We start from the raw sequence: 15,491 nt of genomic DNA on the forward strand, positions 1-15,491 counted from the left end.
TTGTTTTCAAGATTTTTTTTGAGGTGGACCATTTTTAAAGTATTGAATTTGTTACAATATTGCTTCTGTTTTATGTTTTGGTTTTTTGGACACGAGGCCTGTGGGATCTTAGCTCCCTGACCAGGGATTGAACCCACACCCCCTGCATTGGAAGGTGAAGTCTTAACCACTGGACAGCCAGCGAAGTCGCTATGGAGCTAACTTTTATCTCCTCCAGGGAGGTTTAAGTCAACTCGTTATACTGCTTTCACTGGAGATAAAGAACAGTTGTCCCCGTTGTCATACTGTAGTTCTGTAGATGTCTCAAGAGTCAACGATTTAGGACACAGACTTCTTAAGGTTAATTCTATCTAGATTTCTTAAGTTTATATGATACTGTGACTTTTGTTGTCAGATTCCTCTCGATCTTTGTCATCACAAGTGGGGTTGCAGAGCCCAGAACCCGTGAATTCAGGGATGCTAGCGTGAAATGATCTTTACCAGCTGGATTCCTAGGATTGCCTCCCCACACCCACATGCTCTTTAGCTAGCCAAAACCTAGGGCTGCCCAGTGATCACCTTAAACTTTGGCCCACTTCCTTTCCTTCTTTAGGTTTTGAAAGCCCCCTATGCATAGTCGTGCAGTGGACATTGGGTGCCCATTTGTGACTTTCAGTGCTCTTCGATGAAAGTCCTACATTGATCTAGATAGAGTGCCTGGGCTCTTTCTGCTGTCAGAGCCTTCTCATCTGTATGGCCAACTTGGGTCATGCTCAGATTAGATGCCCTGCTTCCCAGCCTGGTCATTTCACTAATGTTAAAACACCGTGGGATAAGGGCTATCAGAAGATCACTTGTTGGGACTTCCCTGGCAGTCCAGTGGTTAAGACTCCGCACTTCCAATACAGGGGGCGCAGGTTCGATCCCTGGTCGGGGAACTAAGATCCCATGTGCCATGTGGTGCAACCAAAAAAGTGAATTAATTAAAAAAAGACAACTTGGTAGTGCATTGACCACTGACTCTCTCTGGACCTCTGTAGACTCCACATGGCCTGAGGAGCAAGACCACACCCATGAGCTGAGAAGACAGGCATAACCTCGGCCAGCTCTTCCATGTCCCCTCAGTCTCACCAGCAAACTTGTCATCTCACCAGCCATGATGCAGTGTCTGTGAGCTTCTTACTCTCCAGGAGCCTGCCATGCACGTTCATACCACTGCCCCTTTACCTAGGCTTCCCTCTGCCTGGAACGTTCTTTCTCTTGTTCTCTACCCCTCAGGTCCACCTTAAATGTCAGATCTCTGGGAAGTATTCGTTACCTTCCCTGGGCAGGAAGAGTCAGCGCCTCTCCTGTGTTCCAGAGAATGCTGTAGATGACTCTCTTACAGCCTTGACCACAGAGTACCGCGATACTTCTATAGGTCTCTCTGCATCTCTATAAACGTATTTTTTGCACCTTCCTACAACCACACCTACAATTCCTTTCACAAAGTACAAGAAATGAATGAGTTAAATGAATGTGTACAGTATTCCTCAAACAGAGGTGACCGGTAACAGAGGTGACTGGTGTGGCTCCCAGCACTGGGGTCTGGATCATCCTTTTTTATTTATCTCCAGGTTAGGGAAGACAGAGCTAGAGAAATCCAAGCAAAACAAGCCAACCAGTATCCAGCCAAGAGCAAGACACGTGGTGTACCTGATAGACCACGATACTAACAGTTTCTTCTTTTTTCTGTTCTGGAGGTCCTTGACTCTGCAGTAGATTTCGTACTGTTTCTTCCATCCTGAAAAACAAGCAAAAATAAATAAGTAAATAGACAGGCAGATAGATAAATGAATAAATGATTTAAGAAATGTTTCCTGTTAACATGGGTCTGTCCCAGTTAGCAGAAATCATTCTTTAGTCTATTATTCCCTAAACTTAAACCTGGAAATCTCTTTTCTCTTCTCTCTCCTTCATCCCCCATATTAAGAATCTGTCATGAAGTCCTTTGCGATCGTTCTGCAGAATGGCTCTGGCTTCTCTCTCTCTTTACCATTCAGGTCTCTATCCTTGGCCTACTATGTCTGTACACATGCAAACATTTCCCAACATCCCTCTTCACTTTCAGTTTGACACAGTGTCACCCCAGTAAGTTTCCTGAAATACCACTTTGACTTTTTAAAATCAGTTTTCAAAGTTGACAAATCCTACATGAATCCATTTTCACCGTTAATACACTGTTCTGTCTTTCCATGGTGGTCTTTCTATGTCAGCACACAAAGATCTACTTTTTTCCAACTGCTTCCTAACATTCCATGATGTGAAGGCACCATTAATTATTTAACCACTCCCTTGCTGATGGAATTTAAATTACTTCACAAAAGCTTGCTATTTGAATTAAGAAATATCTTTACAAATACATCTTAGTGCACATTTATGAGTAACTCTATAGGTTATATTATAATATATATTGTATGCTATAATCGTATTTTAAATACCCACTTCAAACCCTTCCCCTTCCCAACCCCCTCCCCCAAACCCAAAAGTAAAGAGTAAAACACACACACCCATTTCCATTTCCAGACATTGTCCCAGGCTGTTACTACTTCTTGGAATGCCAACATCCTTTCACCTTCTCATGGGCCATCCATCTTTCAAAATCCACCTCAAGTTTCACTTCCTAAGAGACTTCTTTATTAGTCCCCTACTTCTATGAATTCTTACAACCCTATACTTCTTTTTTTTTTTTTTGCGGTATGCGGGCCTCTCACTGTTGTGGCCTCTCCTGTTGCGGAGCACAGGCTCCGGACACGCAGGCTCAGCGGCCATGGCTCATGGGCGCAGCTGCTCCGCGGCATGTGGGATCTTCCCGGACCGGGGCACGAACCCGTGTCCCCTGTATCGGAAGGCGGGCTCTCAACCACTGCGCCACCAGGGAAGCCTGAGTCCTATACTTTAAATCATTCATTCTATCACTTAAAAACTCTCCACTTTAATACTCAAAGATTTCATGTATGCATGCTTTGTCTTCTGAAGTAAATTACAATATCTGATATAGAATCATGTCATATATTTATGTACTTCCCTCAGTTACAGATAAAATAGGTACTCAGTAGACATTATTATATGAATCCCTTGTTAATTCATTTTAAAAAATATTAAGTGCTTACTCTGTAACAGGCACTGACTGTGTCTGTTCAAACTATGTTCGAATGGCCTTATCCTTGGGACTCATCCGTGAGGATTCATGGACCAGAACTCTGAGAGCAGGCTGCCCGAACTAAACACAGTGAACACAGCGTTCTCATGCCCAGAACCTGAGTCGGCTGTCTTTTCAAGTCCCATCCTGAAGCATGTATTTTACTGACTCAGTATAATCCTAGTTTAGGAGATCTGTCGGGGGAATCAGGCTGACCCAGCATCTCTCTCTCACTAGGGCTTCTAGCGAGACAAATGAGGGGCTCTAGGAGGCCTCTGAATTCCCAGAAGTGACAAGACCCTTACAGTAATCAGTGTAGCGTGGTTCAGAATGCCAACTACTCATATGGCGCATCGCTACTTAGCAGAAGAGTAAAGACACTGTGGATGAACTGGGCCAATCCAAACCTGGATTATAACTGGGGAAATTCTGCCTTCACAGGGGATGGCACCAGGACCCAGTCAGGATTTCGAGAAGATGGTAGACACCGATTATGAGTGCGCAGAGAATGATTTGTGACTACACATTTACTCAAGCCATCCCTTCGTGCATCCAGCCAAGAAAGCAAAGTCTGTTCCCTATATTTTCACGTATCTTATGTTATTCATGATAATAAAATTAAATAGTACTTTTAACTTGTCAAAGACCTCTCACGTCTATTAATCACTATAATGCACTTTTAAAGTATCATTATATCTCTGTGTGGTAGAGGAGAAAACCAAGGTCCAGAAAGGTTGAATGGCTTACTTACGGGATCACGGTTAGTTGGACAGGGAATTAGGATTAAACCATTTTCATGACTGTAAAAGCAGCATCCTTTTTCCACTAGGACTTATTTACAATTCAGGGAAATGATCTGAAATGAAGAGGAGTCTTAACGCCTAATTAAGAGTTGTCTTTGTGGAAACCTATTGGATGCTGAACCCAAGAAAGCAACAATATTATTTCTGACCTGGGGAACACTTTATGTGAAAAAATTAGGTGTGAAGAAGTCACAAATTCTGAAATAATAAGTGATGAAAGCCAATTTCTAATACTTTATTTCATTTTATATAAACAGAGACAACCTCTTGAATGACAGTAGATTTTCCACGATATTTACTAAATCTACCATAAATAAGAAAAATAACGATAATGGTAATAACTTGCTCAACATCACTCAGCAGGGACTAGCCTCTTGTTTCCTAAATATTAGTCTACTTTCTTCCTATCTTCGCACAGAGATTGAACGTCGTTCTTATTTCAATCCTTATTTTATTCGTTTATAAACATTTGGCTTAATTATCGGCCAACAATTAAAACTCAAATAAAATCTTGCCTTTGTCATCAATAAATTAAAATACAATTCTGTCTCAGTGCATATCTTGCTGAATTATCTCTTCTGCATAATTAAAAGTTCTACCCACAAGCTGCTGGATCAAAAAGAAAAACATTTATTCACCTTCCACCCATTCTTCTTGGCTTCCAAGTTTAAAAAAAAAGAAAGAAAAAAGAGGGGGTGGAAAGAAAGTTGTTAAAACAGGATCTCAAACAGCCTAGACCCACGGTAACAGGGTGAACACTTTTCTGGCACAAATTCATGATTAATTAAAACCGATTTCATTTCCAAGCTACAGCTTGGAACAGAGTTGTAGGGACCCAGCCCTACCCTTGGTAAAAAATTAAGTTGTCTCATCTTTCATAACCTTTATGAATCTGCTAACAGAGAAATATTTTGAACCTGATAGGAATATACCATTATTCCCTAATGATATCTTTTAAAAAAAATTCTCATTTAGCAAGCTTCTCTATTTTCCCGAAAATCAAAGACTATGAAGCATCATCCATTGTAGTGTAATGCCCAATGACATTTTACTTTGTTTTATTATTTTGATAGCTGATGTATGAGGGATTGCATCACCAGTCTGCACACAGAATAATCTGTCATCTGTTTCTCAGATGTGACTAAAAATAACACAATTCCTTTCCCCAGGTCAGGCATGGGTAGAGTTTTTTGTTTTTGTTTTTAAATTGCCGATTGGTTCAATCTATCGTTAAACACTTACCTTAATTAATGTCTTCTAGTTCTTTTTTGTTTTTTTCCTTTTGTCTGACCTGAGATTAAATCCTTTCTTCCTCTAAATACCAGTCAAGTAGCTATCATAACTAAAAACTGTCTAGGCCGAAATTATACTTAGCAAGATGCAATAAATTCTAACGTACGTTAAGTGAACTATTTTTAAAAAGTTAAGTCCTACACAAGTCAGAAAAAATAAACCAAATTCATATGCAAACAGTATATTTCAAGTAATATAGATATAAATGTAGGAACTGTATTTAATTGAAAATAGGTTCCGTGTTTTAAGGTATGTATCATTAAATTAATAAATTTTTCCTATAGTATTTCCTCTAGGGGAATTAAAAAACATAGGTTTTGCTTAAAAAGGGCACTAACTTAAAGCTAGAAAAATAGGACATTAAAAAAGAACACATGAGAAGAATAACAATTCAAAAGCACGTAAGAGCTGGATTAGTGAGAATCTGAAACAAAATCTCCTCCCTGCACCCAGGGGTCCACCTTTGTCACAGACCCCCTTCTAAAGAGCAGATGACTGGGGAAGTTGTCATTGGATCTGCATCCATGTCTCACAGAGACAGTTTCCCTACCTAACAAAGGAAGATCCTTCTGCAAGTGAATATTCAAAGACAATGGTTTCCTGAATCCTTTCAAGGCAGGAAACTACCTAATCATTCAGGGCCTGATAACGTCAGGAGTCTCTTTACCATCAGAGAATATGATCTGAGCCCTGAAGAACTTGACTCATTCAATAATGAAAATGCTATCAGAAGACACAATCCCAGGGCACACTGGGAGCTGTTCATTCTAACAGCAGGTAAAGGAAAGTGAAGTCTACCGCATCCCTTCCTTCCTCCCCAAACTTAGCCCTCTCTTTTGCCTAATGACACTCTGGGAACCGATCAGAACATTAGACGGAAGCGTTCTTTTGTGACTCTTGTGATCAGATATTCAGTTTAGCATGTCATTTTTGACAGAAATAGAACAAAATGAACACAAAACAAGAAGCCACGCTCCCCCGCTCAAACTAGTAACTGATGAGGCTCTTTGAACTAAAAGCTGAACCGAATCATATTTTTGTTCTTAAGAAATATTTTAAGCTATGTATTTGCTGAGTAATCACATTAAATAAAAATGAAACTAATAATGCAATTACTCAATATCCCCCCCCCATTTTCCTATGTGAGAGGCCGCAATACCAGAACCCACCCACTTCTGCCAGAAGTACATGCCATCTTCTCTTCACCTACACCGTGCACTTCGTTGACAGCTGCCGCTGTGACGTGCAAATTGCCTCTCCTTGTGCTTCACTGTATTTGACTACCAATCTTCTCATTTTGAGAAAGTGTGTCAGTTTAAGCAAGGGTGCTGCCATGATCGAATTTCATTTTAAAGACAAGAAGAAAGGGACTGGGGTTCAAATAGAAAGAAGGTTGAGGGGCTTGAGTCACTGCAGCACTTCTCCTTCACCTGGAGCCTCCTCCCTATGAAGTCATCACACGTGACCCCATATAGAGAACAGCACTCATCTGGCAAGGTCAAAGGCCAAAATGGGGACAAGCATCCTCCCCGTATCTGCTGGAAAAAAGAGAAATGCTTCCAAGACAGTCTTTCATTGGGTGACTATTAGCAGGGTTAAAAATTTTAAGCACACTACCACTGGGATATTCAGAAAAAATACAATCCATTTATTTTGTATATAATCAAACATCTTTTGTCTTGAGCCTCCACACGCTGACTAGCATTAACTTTTGCCCAAATCTTACTATAAATCCTACACTTTGTCGCACACGACGGATTTTTAAATCCACTGAGAAACAAGTGTCCATCATCGAGAGAATATATAAGCAACTGTGCTAACAGGTAAACCTCAAAGATATTACCGGTTTGGTTCCAGACCACGGCAATAAAGCAAATATTGCAATAAAGCAAATATTGCAATAAAACAAGTCACACAAATGGTTTTTTACTGCATATAAAAGTTATGTTTCTTCTACACTGTAGTCTATTAAATGTACAATAGCATTCTGTCTAAAAACCAATGTACATACCTCAATTAACAATACTGCTAAAAAATGCTATCATCTGATAAAACAGGGCTGCCGCAAAACTTCCATTTGTAAGAAAAATATATATAGTATCTGGGAAGTACGACAGAGCAAAGTGCAATACGAGGGCGCCTGTGTATATTTCCCACACTGGAATCTTATTCGGCAACGTTAGGAATAAGCTGATGCGTGCAACGATATGGAAGAATCTCACAAACACTATGCTGAGTGAAAGAAGCCACACACAAAAGACTAAATACCACAGGATTCCATTTGTATGTAACTTTAGTGCAGGAAAAATTAATCTATGATGTAAAATTTAAGAACAGTGGTTGCCAGGGAGGGCAGAGACTGACTGGTAAGGGACACAAGGAACTTCCTGGGATGACACTGACGTTCTGTATCTCCACAGGGGTTTCTATTGCACAGGTGTAAGCATTTGTTGGGATTCATCAAAGGCTACATTTAAGATTTGTGTGTATCACTGTATATAAATTTTATCTTGAAAGAAAAAATGCACCGTACACAAATATGGAACTTTAATTAGTGCTATACATGCTCAAGTATGTACATAATTTGGGGTGAAATGTAATGATGCCTGAAGTTTACTTTGAAATGCATCAACGATTAGACAGATGGATGGAGAGAGATGGATACATGGCTAGACATACGGTAAAGCAAGTACAATAAAAGTGAGTGGTAGAATCTAGTTGTTGGGTATACAGTGTTCGCTGTAAAGTTCATTCAACTTTTTGTATATTAAAAATTGTTTATACTGAATTATTGACAAAGTTTTGTTCATTTGTTTTTAAAAGTAGACCTTATCTCTTGGGTAAAAATGTTGAAGAGAAGCAACTGCTTTTCTTCCACAGATGGTTCCTAGGTGTATGCAGGTCTGGTTGCATGGATCACGGTCTTTACAGAGAAAGGAGACTTGGGTACGGTGTCATCTTATATCTGGAGAGAAGTCACTTGTCTACAGATTTGTTGCTGGCCCTTCTGCTTCTATGTCTGAAGGTCTTGAGGCTGTTCCCAGTCTGTTTGTTCTGTTTGATCAGAGCCTGGAGGTATGTATGGCACTCTGACCTTCACCTTAGCTTCTGCTTGCTATACTGTTCTGAATCTTGGTCGCCACCTCCAATGAGCGTGCTGACCTGCCAGTTTATCTTCAGACACATCTGTAAGAGTGCACTTGACCCGCCACAGCAGGCCCACTGGGCCTCCAGGCAGCCTCAAAATCGCACTGAATCTGAAGAAAGCCTGGAATGGTAAAATCCACAATCTCCTTTGTGCCTGAGCATGGTGGACCACCAAGGGGATGCTCTTCTTTCCTTAAGGAGAAGCCCTTCCTTTGTACTTTCTTTACACTCTGCGCACTTTTCCTTCATAGCCTTATAGCATCTTATTAATGATCTCTGAGTTCCTTGAGGTCACTGACTGTGTCTTGTTTATTTTATCTCGTAACAGCTAAGCACAGCTAGTGTTGCTGACTCAGCGTTCAATACATTCTTTTTTGGGTGAATGAATGAATCTAATAGTTTTTTCACACATTCATTTCCTGACTCCTTATATATTCATTTCCCCATAGACCCATATGTAGATGTAACTGGTCAGAGAAAAGTAGTAACAAGAGAGAGGTACCAGCTAGAGGGTACCTAATTCTTAAGCTGTGACCCATGGGGCTAAGATGCAGGGCTCCTGGTCATTAGTAAAACAGATCAAATATCTCCTAGAAATAACTCCCTGCTCTTTTTGTCACATTTAATATGCAGTCCACAGTTCATATGCTTCATTTGCAACTAACTAGCTTAGGTGGTTAAAATATTATCCTTATAAGGCCAGGGTTTTCTAGATTCAATCCCTAGTCTGGACATCCTTTACCATCTAGCAGACTAATCTCTGCTAAGAGACCGCAGGGCTCTACTGCTAGGGGGAGAAAAGATCGGAGAATTATCTTAATGAAGAACATATTTTGCATGGCCTCACGTATCGTTTGCTTTTAAATATCTTTTTCCCACTCTACTCCCATTGCTTTCCTCGACAACCCATCCTCCCTCCCCAGTTTAACTGCAGTGCAAAGCTTTCCTCAAGGTAGGGAGTGAGGGGAAAAGCTGACTAATATTCAATTTCAGGATGAAACTGTTCATGTGGAAACTTTACTAGTTTACAACTAGGTTCCGCCCAACTGCACCAACTTGTTTCCTTAGCAAATGAGTTTCCTCACTTAGAATCCAGAATATCTAAGCATGTAAGCAGGAACAATCCCCAGGTTGGCCGTGACTTTGATGTTCTTAACCCAATCTCTGCTTATCCTGGCTCTAATAGCTGGGAACAGTAAACCTACGGTGACAATAATGAAAAACTGCACTGAAACTGAAACTCACTCTGGATAAATGTTGGAGGCCTGGGATTTCTTATTTCTATCTTAGATGATATATATTTTTAATTCAGCACAAATTTTGCAAGTATAATACCACTGCCCAGGAACCACAGCGCTCTAATTCACTCATGGGGATGCAACACCATTCATAAACAGATCGAAAGGTGCTAGTCTAATTTGAATTACTGCATCATATTCACTCCAGGGCCAGCTGTATGTGACCAGAAAGCAACATAAATTTTCTTGTAGGCAGGCTTATGCTAATCCTGCATGGGGAAATCACTGCATGGGGAAAGGCAGATGTGGAGAGGGCGGGAAGCAGAGAGCTGCATTCACTCGCAATTTTCCACATGGAGTTGAAGGGAATTCCCAAAATGTTTTCTTTACTTCATTTTTTTTTTAACATTGTTATTGGAGTATAATTTCTTTACAATGATGTGCTACTTTCTGCTTTATAACAAAGGGAATCAGCTTTATGTATAAATATATCCCCATATCTCCTCCCTCTTGCATCTCCCTCCCCCCTAACTATCCCACCCCTCTAGGTGGTCACAGAGCACCAGCTGATCTCCCTGTGCAATGCGGCTGCTGCCCACTAGCTATCTATTTTAAATATGGTAGTGTATATATGTCCATGCCACTCTCTCACTTCGTCCCAGCTAACCCTTCCCCTGCCCCGTGTCCTCAAGTCCATTCTCTACAACTGCATCTTTAATCCTGTCCTGCCCCTAGGTTCTTCAGGACCATTTTTTTGTTTGTTTTCTTTTTTTTTAGATTCCATATGTATGTGTTAGCATACGGTATACACTGATTTTCTCTTTCTGACTTACTTCACACTGCATAACAGTCTCTAGGTCCATCCACCTCACTACAAATAGTTCAATTTCGTTTCTTTTTAAGGCTGAGTCATATTCCATTGTATATATGTGCCACATCTTCTTTATCCTTTCATCTGTCAATGGACACTTAGGTTACTTCCATGTCCTGGCTATTGTAAATAGAGCTGCAATGTACATTGTGGGACACGACTCTTTTTGAATTACGGTTTTCTCACGGTATATGCCCAGGAGTGGGAAAGCTGGGACGTATGGTACTTGTATTTTTAGTGTTCTAAGGAACCTCCATACTGTTCTCCATAGTGGCTGTATCAATGTACATTCCCACCAACCGTGCAAGAGGGTTCCCTTTTCTCCACACCCTCTCCAGCATTTATTGTTTGTAGATTTTTTGATGATGGCCATTCTGACTGGTGTGAGGTGATACCTCATTGTAGTTTGATTTCCATTTCTCTAATGATTAGTCATGTTGAGTATTCTTTCATGTGTGTGTTGGCAATCTGTATGTCTTCCTTGGAGAAATGTCTCTTTAGGTCTTCTGCCCATTTTTGAATTGGGTTGTTTGTTTTTTGATATTGAGCTGCATGAGCTGCTTGTAAATTTTGGAGATTAATCCTTTGTCAGTTGCTTCATTTGCAAATATTTTCTCCCATTCTCAGGGTTGTCTTTTCATCTTATGTTTTCCTTTGCTGTGCAAAAGCTTTTAAGTTTCATTAGGACCCATTTGTTTATTTTGTTTTTATTTCAGTTTCCCTACGAGGTGGGTCAAAAAGGATCTTGCTGTGATTTACGTCATAGAGTGTGTTCTGCCTGTGTTTTCCTCTAAGAATTTTATAGTGTCTGGCCTTACATTTAGGTCTTTAATCCATTTTGAGCTTAATTTTGTGTATGGTGTTAGGGAGTGCTCTGATTTCATTCTTTTACATGTAGCTGTCCAGGTTTCCCAGCACCACTTATTGAAGAGGCTGTCTTTTCTCCATTGTATATTCCTGCCTCCTTTATCGAAGATAAGGTGACCATATGTGTGTGCGTTTATCTCTGGATTTTCTATCCTGTTCCACTGATTGATATTTCTGTTTTTGTGCTAGTACCTTATTGTCTTGATTACTGTAGTTTTGCAGTATAGTCTGAAGTCTGGGAGCCTGATTCCTCCAGCTCCGGTTTTCTTTCTCAAGATTGCTTTGGCTATTCGGGGTCTTTTGTGTTTCCATACAAATTGTGAGATTTTTTGTTCTAGTTCTGTGAAAAATGCCATTGATAGTTTGACAGGGATTGGATTGAATCTGTAGATTGCTTCGGGTAGTATAGTCCTTTTCACAATGTTGATTCTTCCAATCCAAATACATGGTATACATCTCCATCTGTTTGTATCATCTTTAACTTCTTTCATCACTGTCTTATAGTTTTCTGCATACAGAAATTAATTTTGTCCCCTTAGGTAGGTTTATTCTTAGGTATTTTATTCTTTTTATTGTAATGGTAAATGGGACTGTTTCCTTAATTTCTCTTTCAGGTTTTTCATCATTAGTGTATAGGAATGCAAGAGATTTCTGCACATTAATTTTGTATCCTGCTACTTTACCAAATTCATTGATTAGCTCTAGTAGTTTTCTGGTAGCACCTTTAGGATTCTCTATGTATAGCATCATGTCATCTGCAAACAGGGACAGCTTTACTTCTTCTTTCCTCATTTGGATTCCTTTTCTTTCTTTTTCTTCTCTGACTGCTATGGCTAAAACTACGAAAACTACGTTGAATAACAGTGGTGAGAGTGGACCACCTTGCCTTGTTCCTGATCTTAGTGGAAATGGTTTCAATTTTTCGCCATTGAGAACAATGTTGGCTGTGGGTTTGTCATATGAGCCCTTTATTATGTTGAGGTAAGTTCCCTCTATGCCTACTTTCTGCAGGGTTTTTATCATAAATGGGTGTTGAATTTTGTCAAAAGCTTTCTCTGCATCTATTGAGATGATCATATGGTTTTTCTCCTTCAATTTGTTAATATGGTGTATCACGTTGATTGAATTGCGTATACTGAAGAATCCTTGCCTTCCTGGGATAAACCCCACTTGTTCATGGTGCATCATCCCTTCAATATGCTGTTGGATTCTGTTTGCTAATATTTTGTTAAGGATTTTTGCATCTATATTCATCAGTGATACTGGCCTGTACTTTTCTTTCTTTGTTACATCTTTGTCTGGTTTTGGCATCAGGGTGATGGTGGTCTCATAGAATGTGTTTGGGAGAGTTCCTCCCTCTGCTATATTTTGGAAGAGTTTGAGAAGGATAGGTGTTAGCTCTTCCCTAAATGTTTGATAGAATTTGCCTGTGAAGCCAACTGGTCCTGGGCTTTTGTTTGTTGGAAGATTTTTAATCACAGTCTCAATTTCAGTGCTTGTGATTGGTCTGCTTATATTTTCTATTTCTTCCTGGTTCAGTCTCGGAAGGTTGTGCTTTTCTGAGAATTCATCCATTTCTTCCAGGTTGTCCATTTTATTGGCATACAGTTGCTTGTAGTAATCTCTCATGATTCTTTGCATTTCTGCAGTGTCAGTTGTTACTTCTTTTTCATTTCTAATTCTATTGATTTGAGTCTTCTCGCTTTTTTTTTGGTGAGTCTGGCTAATGGTTTATAAATTTTGTTTATCTTCTCAAAGAACCAGCTTTTAGTCTTATTGATCTTTGTTATTTTTCCCTTAATTTCTTCTTCATTTCTTTTTCATCTCATCTTTATGATTTCTTTCCTTCAGCTAACTTTGGATTTTTTCGTTCTTCCTCTAATTGCTTTAGGTGTAAGGTTAGGTTGTTTATTTGAGATGTTTCTTGTTTCTTGAGGTAGGATTTTATTGCTACAAACTTCCCTCTTAGAACTGCTTTTGCCACATCCCATAGGTTTTGGATGGTCATGTTTTCATTGTCATTTGTTTCTAGGTATTTTTTGATTTTCTCCTTGATTTCTTCAGTGATCTCTTGGTTATTTAGTAGCATATTGTTTAGGTTCCATGTGTTTTTAATTTTTACAGATTTCTTCCTGTAATTGATATCTAGTCTCATAGCATTGTGGTTGGAAAAGATACTTGATATGATTTCAGTTTTCTTAAATTTACAAAGGCTTGATGTGTGACCCAAGATATGATCTATCCTGGAGAATGTTCCATGAGCCCTTGAGGAGAAAGTGTATTCTGTTGTTTCTGGATGGAACGTCCTATAAATATCAATTAAGTTCATCTTGTTTAATGTATCATTTAAAGCTCTTGTTTCCTTATTCATTTTCATTTTGGATGATCCATCCATTGGTGAAATTGGGGTGTTAAAGTCCCCTACTATGATTGTATTACTGTCAATTTCCCCTTTTATGGTTGTTATAGCATTTGCCTTATGTATTGATGTGCTCCTATTTTGGGTGCATAAATATTTACAATTGTTATATCTTCATCTTCGATTGATCCCTTGATCATTATACAGTGTCCTTCTTTGTCTCTCGTAATAGTCTTTGTTTTAAAGTGTATTTTGTCTGATACGATAATTGCTACTCCAGCTTTCTTTTGATTTCCATTTGCATGGAATATCTTTTTCCATCCCCTCACTTTCAGTCTGTATGTGTCCCTAGGTCTGAAATGGGTCTCTTGTAGACAGCATATATACAGGTTTTGTTTTCGTATCCATTCAGCCAGTCTATGTCTTTCGGTTGGAGCATTTAATCCATTTACATTTATGGTAATTATGTAAATTATGTAGATTAATATGTATGTATTATATGTATATATATATGTATGTTCCTGTTACCATTTTCTTAATTGTTTTGGGTTTACTTTTGTAGGTCTTTTCCTTCTCTTGTGTTTCCTGCCTAGAGAAGTTCCTTTAGCATTTGTTGTAAAGCTGGTTTGGTGGTGCTGAATTCTCTTAGCTTTTGCTTGTCTGTAAACGTTTTAATTTCTCTGTCAAATCTGAATGAGATCCCTGCTGGGTAGAGTAATCTTGGTTGTAGGTTTTTCCCTTTCATCACTTAAATATGTCCTGCTACTTCCTTCTGGCTTGCAGTTTCTGCTGAAAGATCAGCTGTTAACCTTATGGGGATTTCCTTGTATGTTATTTGTTGTTTTTCCCTTGCTACTTTTAATATTTTTTGTTTGCATTTAATTTTTGATAGTTTGATTAATATGTGTCTTGGCATGTTCCTCCTTGGATTTATTCTGTATGGGACTCTCTGTGCTTCTTGGACTTGATTGACTATTTCCTTTCCCATACTAGGGAAGTTTTCAACTGTAATCTCTTCAAATATTTTCTCAGTCCCTTTCTTTTTCTCTTCGTCTTCTGGGACCCCTATAATTCGAATGCTGGTGCATTTAATGTTGTCCCAGAGGTCTCTGAGACTGCACCTCAAATCTTTTCATTCTTTTTTCTTTATTCTGCTCTGCGGTAGTTATTTCCACTGTTTTGTCTCCCAGGTCCCTTATCCGTTCTTCTGCCTCAGTTATTCTGTTTTTTTTTTTTTTTTTTTTTTGCGGTACGTGGGCCTCTCACTGTTGTGGCCTCTCCCGTTGCAGAGCACAGGCTCCGGATGCGCAGGCTCAGTGGCCATGGCTCACGGGCCCAGCCGCTCCGCGGTATGTGGGATCTTCCTGGACCGGGGCACAAACCCGTGTCCCCTGCATCGGCAGGCGGACTCTCAACCACTGCGCCACCAGGGAAGCCCCGTTATCCTGCTTTTGATTCCTTCTAGAGAATTTTATATTTACTGTGTTGTTCATCATTATTTGTTTGCTCTTTAGTTCTTCTAGGTTCTTGTTAAACGTTTCTTGTATTATCTCCATTCTATTTCCAAGATTTTGGATCATCTTCACTATCATTACTCTGAATTCTTTTTCAGGTAGACTGCTTACTTACTCTTCATTTGTTTGGTCTGGTGGGTTTTTACCTTGCTCCTTCATCTGCTGTTTGTTTCTCTGTCTTCTCATTTTGCTTAACTTACTGCGTTTGGGGTCTTCTTTTCACAGGCTACAGGTTTGTA

At 39.5% G+C, this 15,491-nt stretch overlaps 1 protein-coding gene across 1 annotated transcript in view; it reads right to left on the reverse strand.

Annotated features, from left to right (window-relative positions):
• Positions 1 to 15,491, reverse strand: part of NCKAP5 (NCK associated protein 5) — a 906,625-nt gene that overhangs the window by 322,397 nt on the left and 568,737 nt on the right. The window contains exon 5 of the mRNA XM_065880133.1: positions 1,675 to 1,762. Within this exon, the coding sequence (XP_065736205.1) occupies positions 1,675 to 1,762 (88 nt within the window). The remainder of the gene's footprint in view (positions 1 to 1,674; positions 1,763 to 15,491) is intronic.

This window comes from Phocoena phocoena, chromosome 7 (genome assembly GCF_963924675.1).
Source record: "Phocoena phocoena chromosome 7, mPhoPho1.1, whole genome shotgun sequence".
Lineage (NCBI taxonomy): Eukaryota > Metazoa > Chordata > Mammalia > Artiodactyla > Phocoenidae > Phocoena > Phocoena phocoena.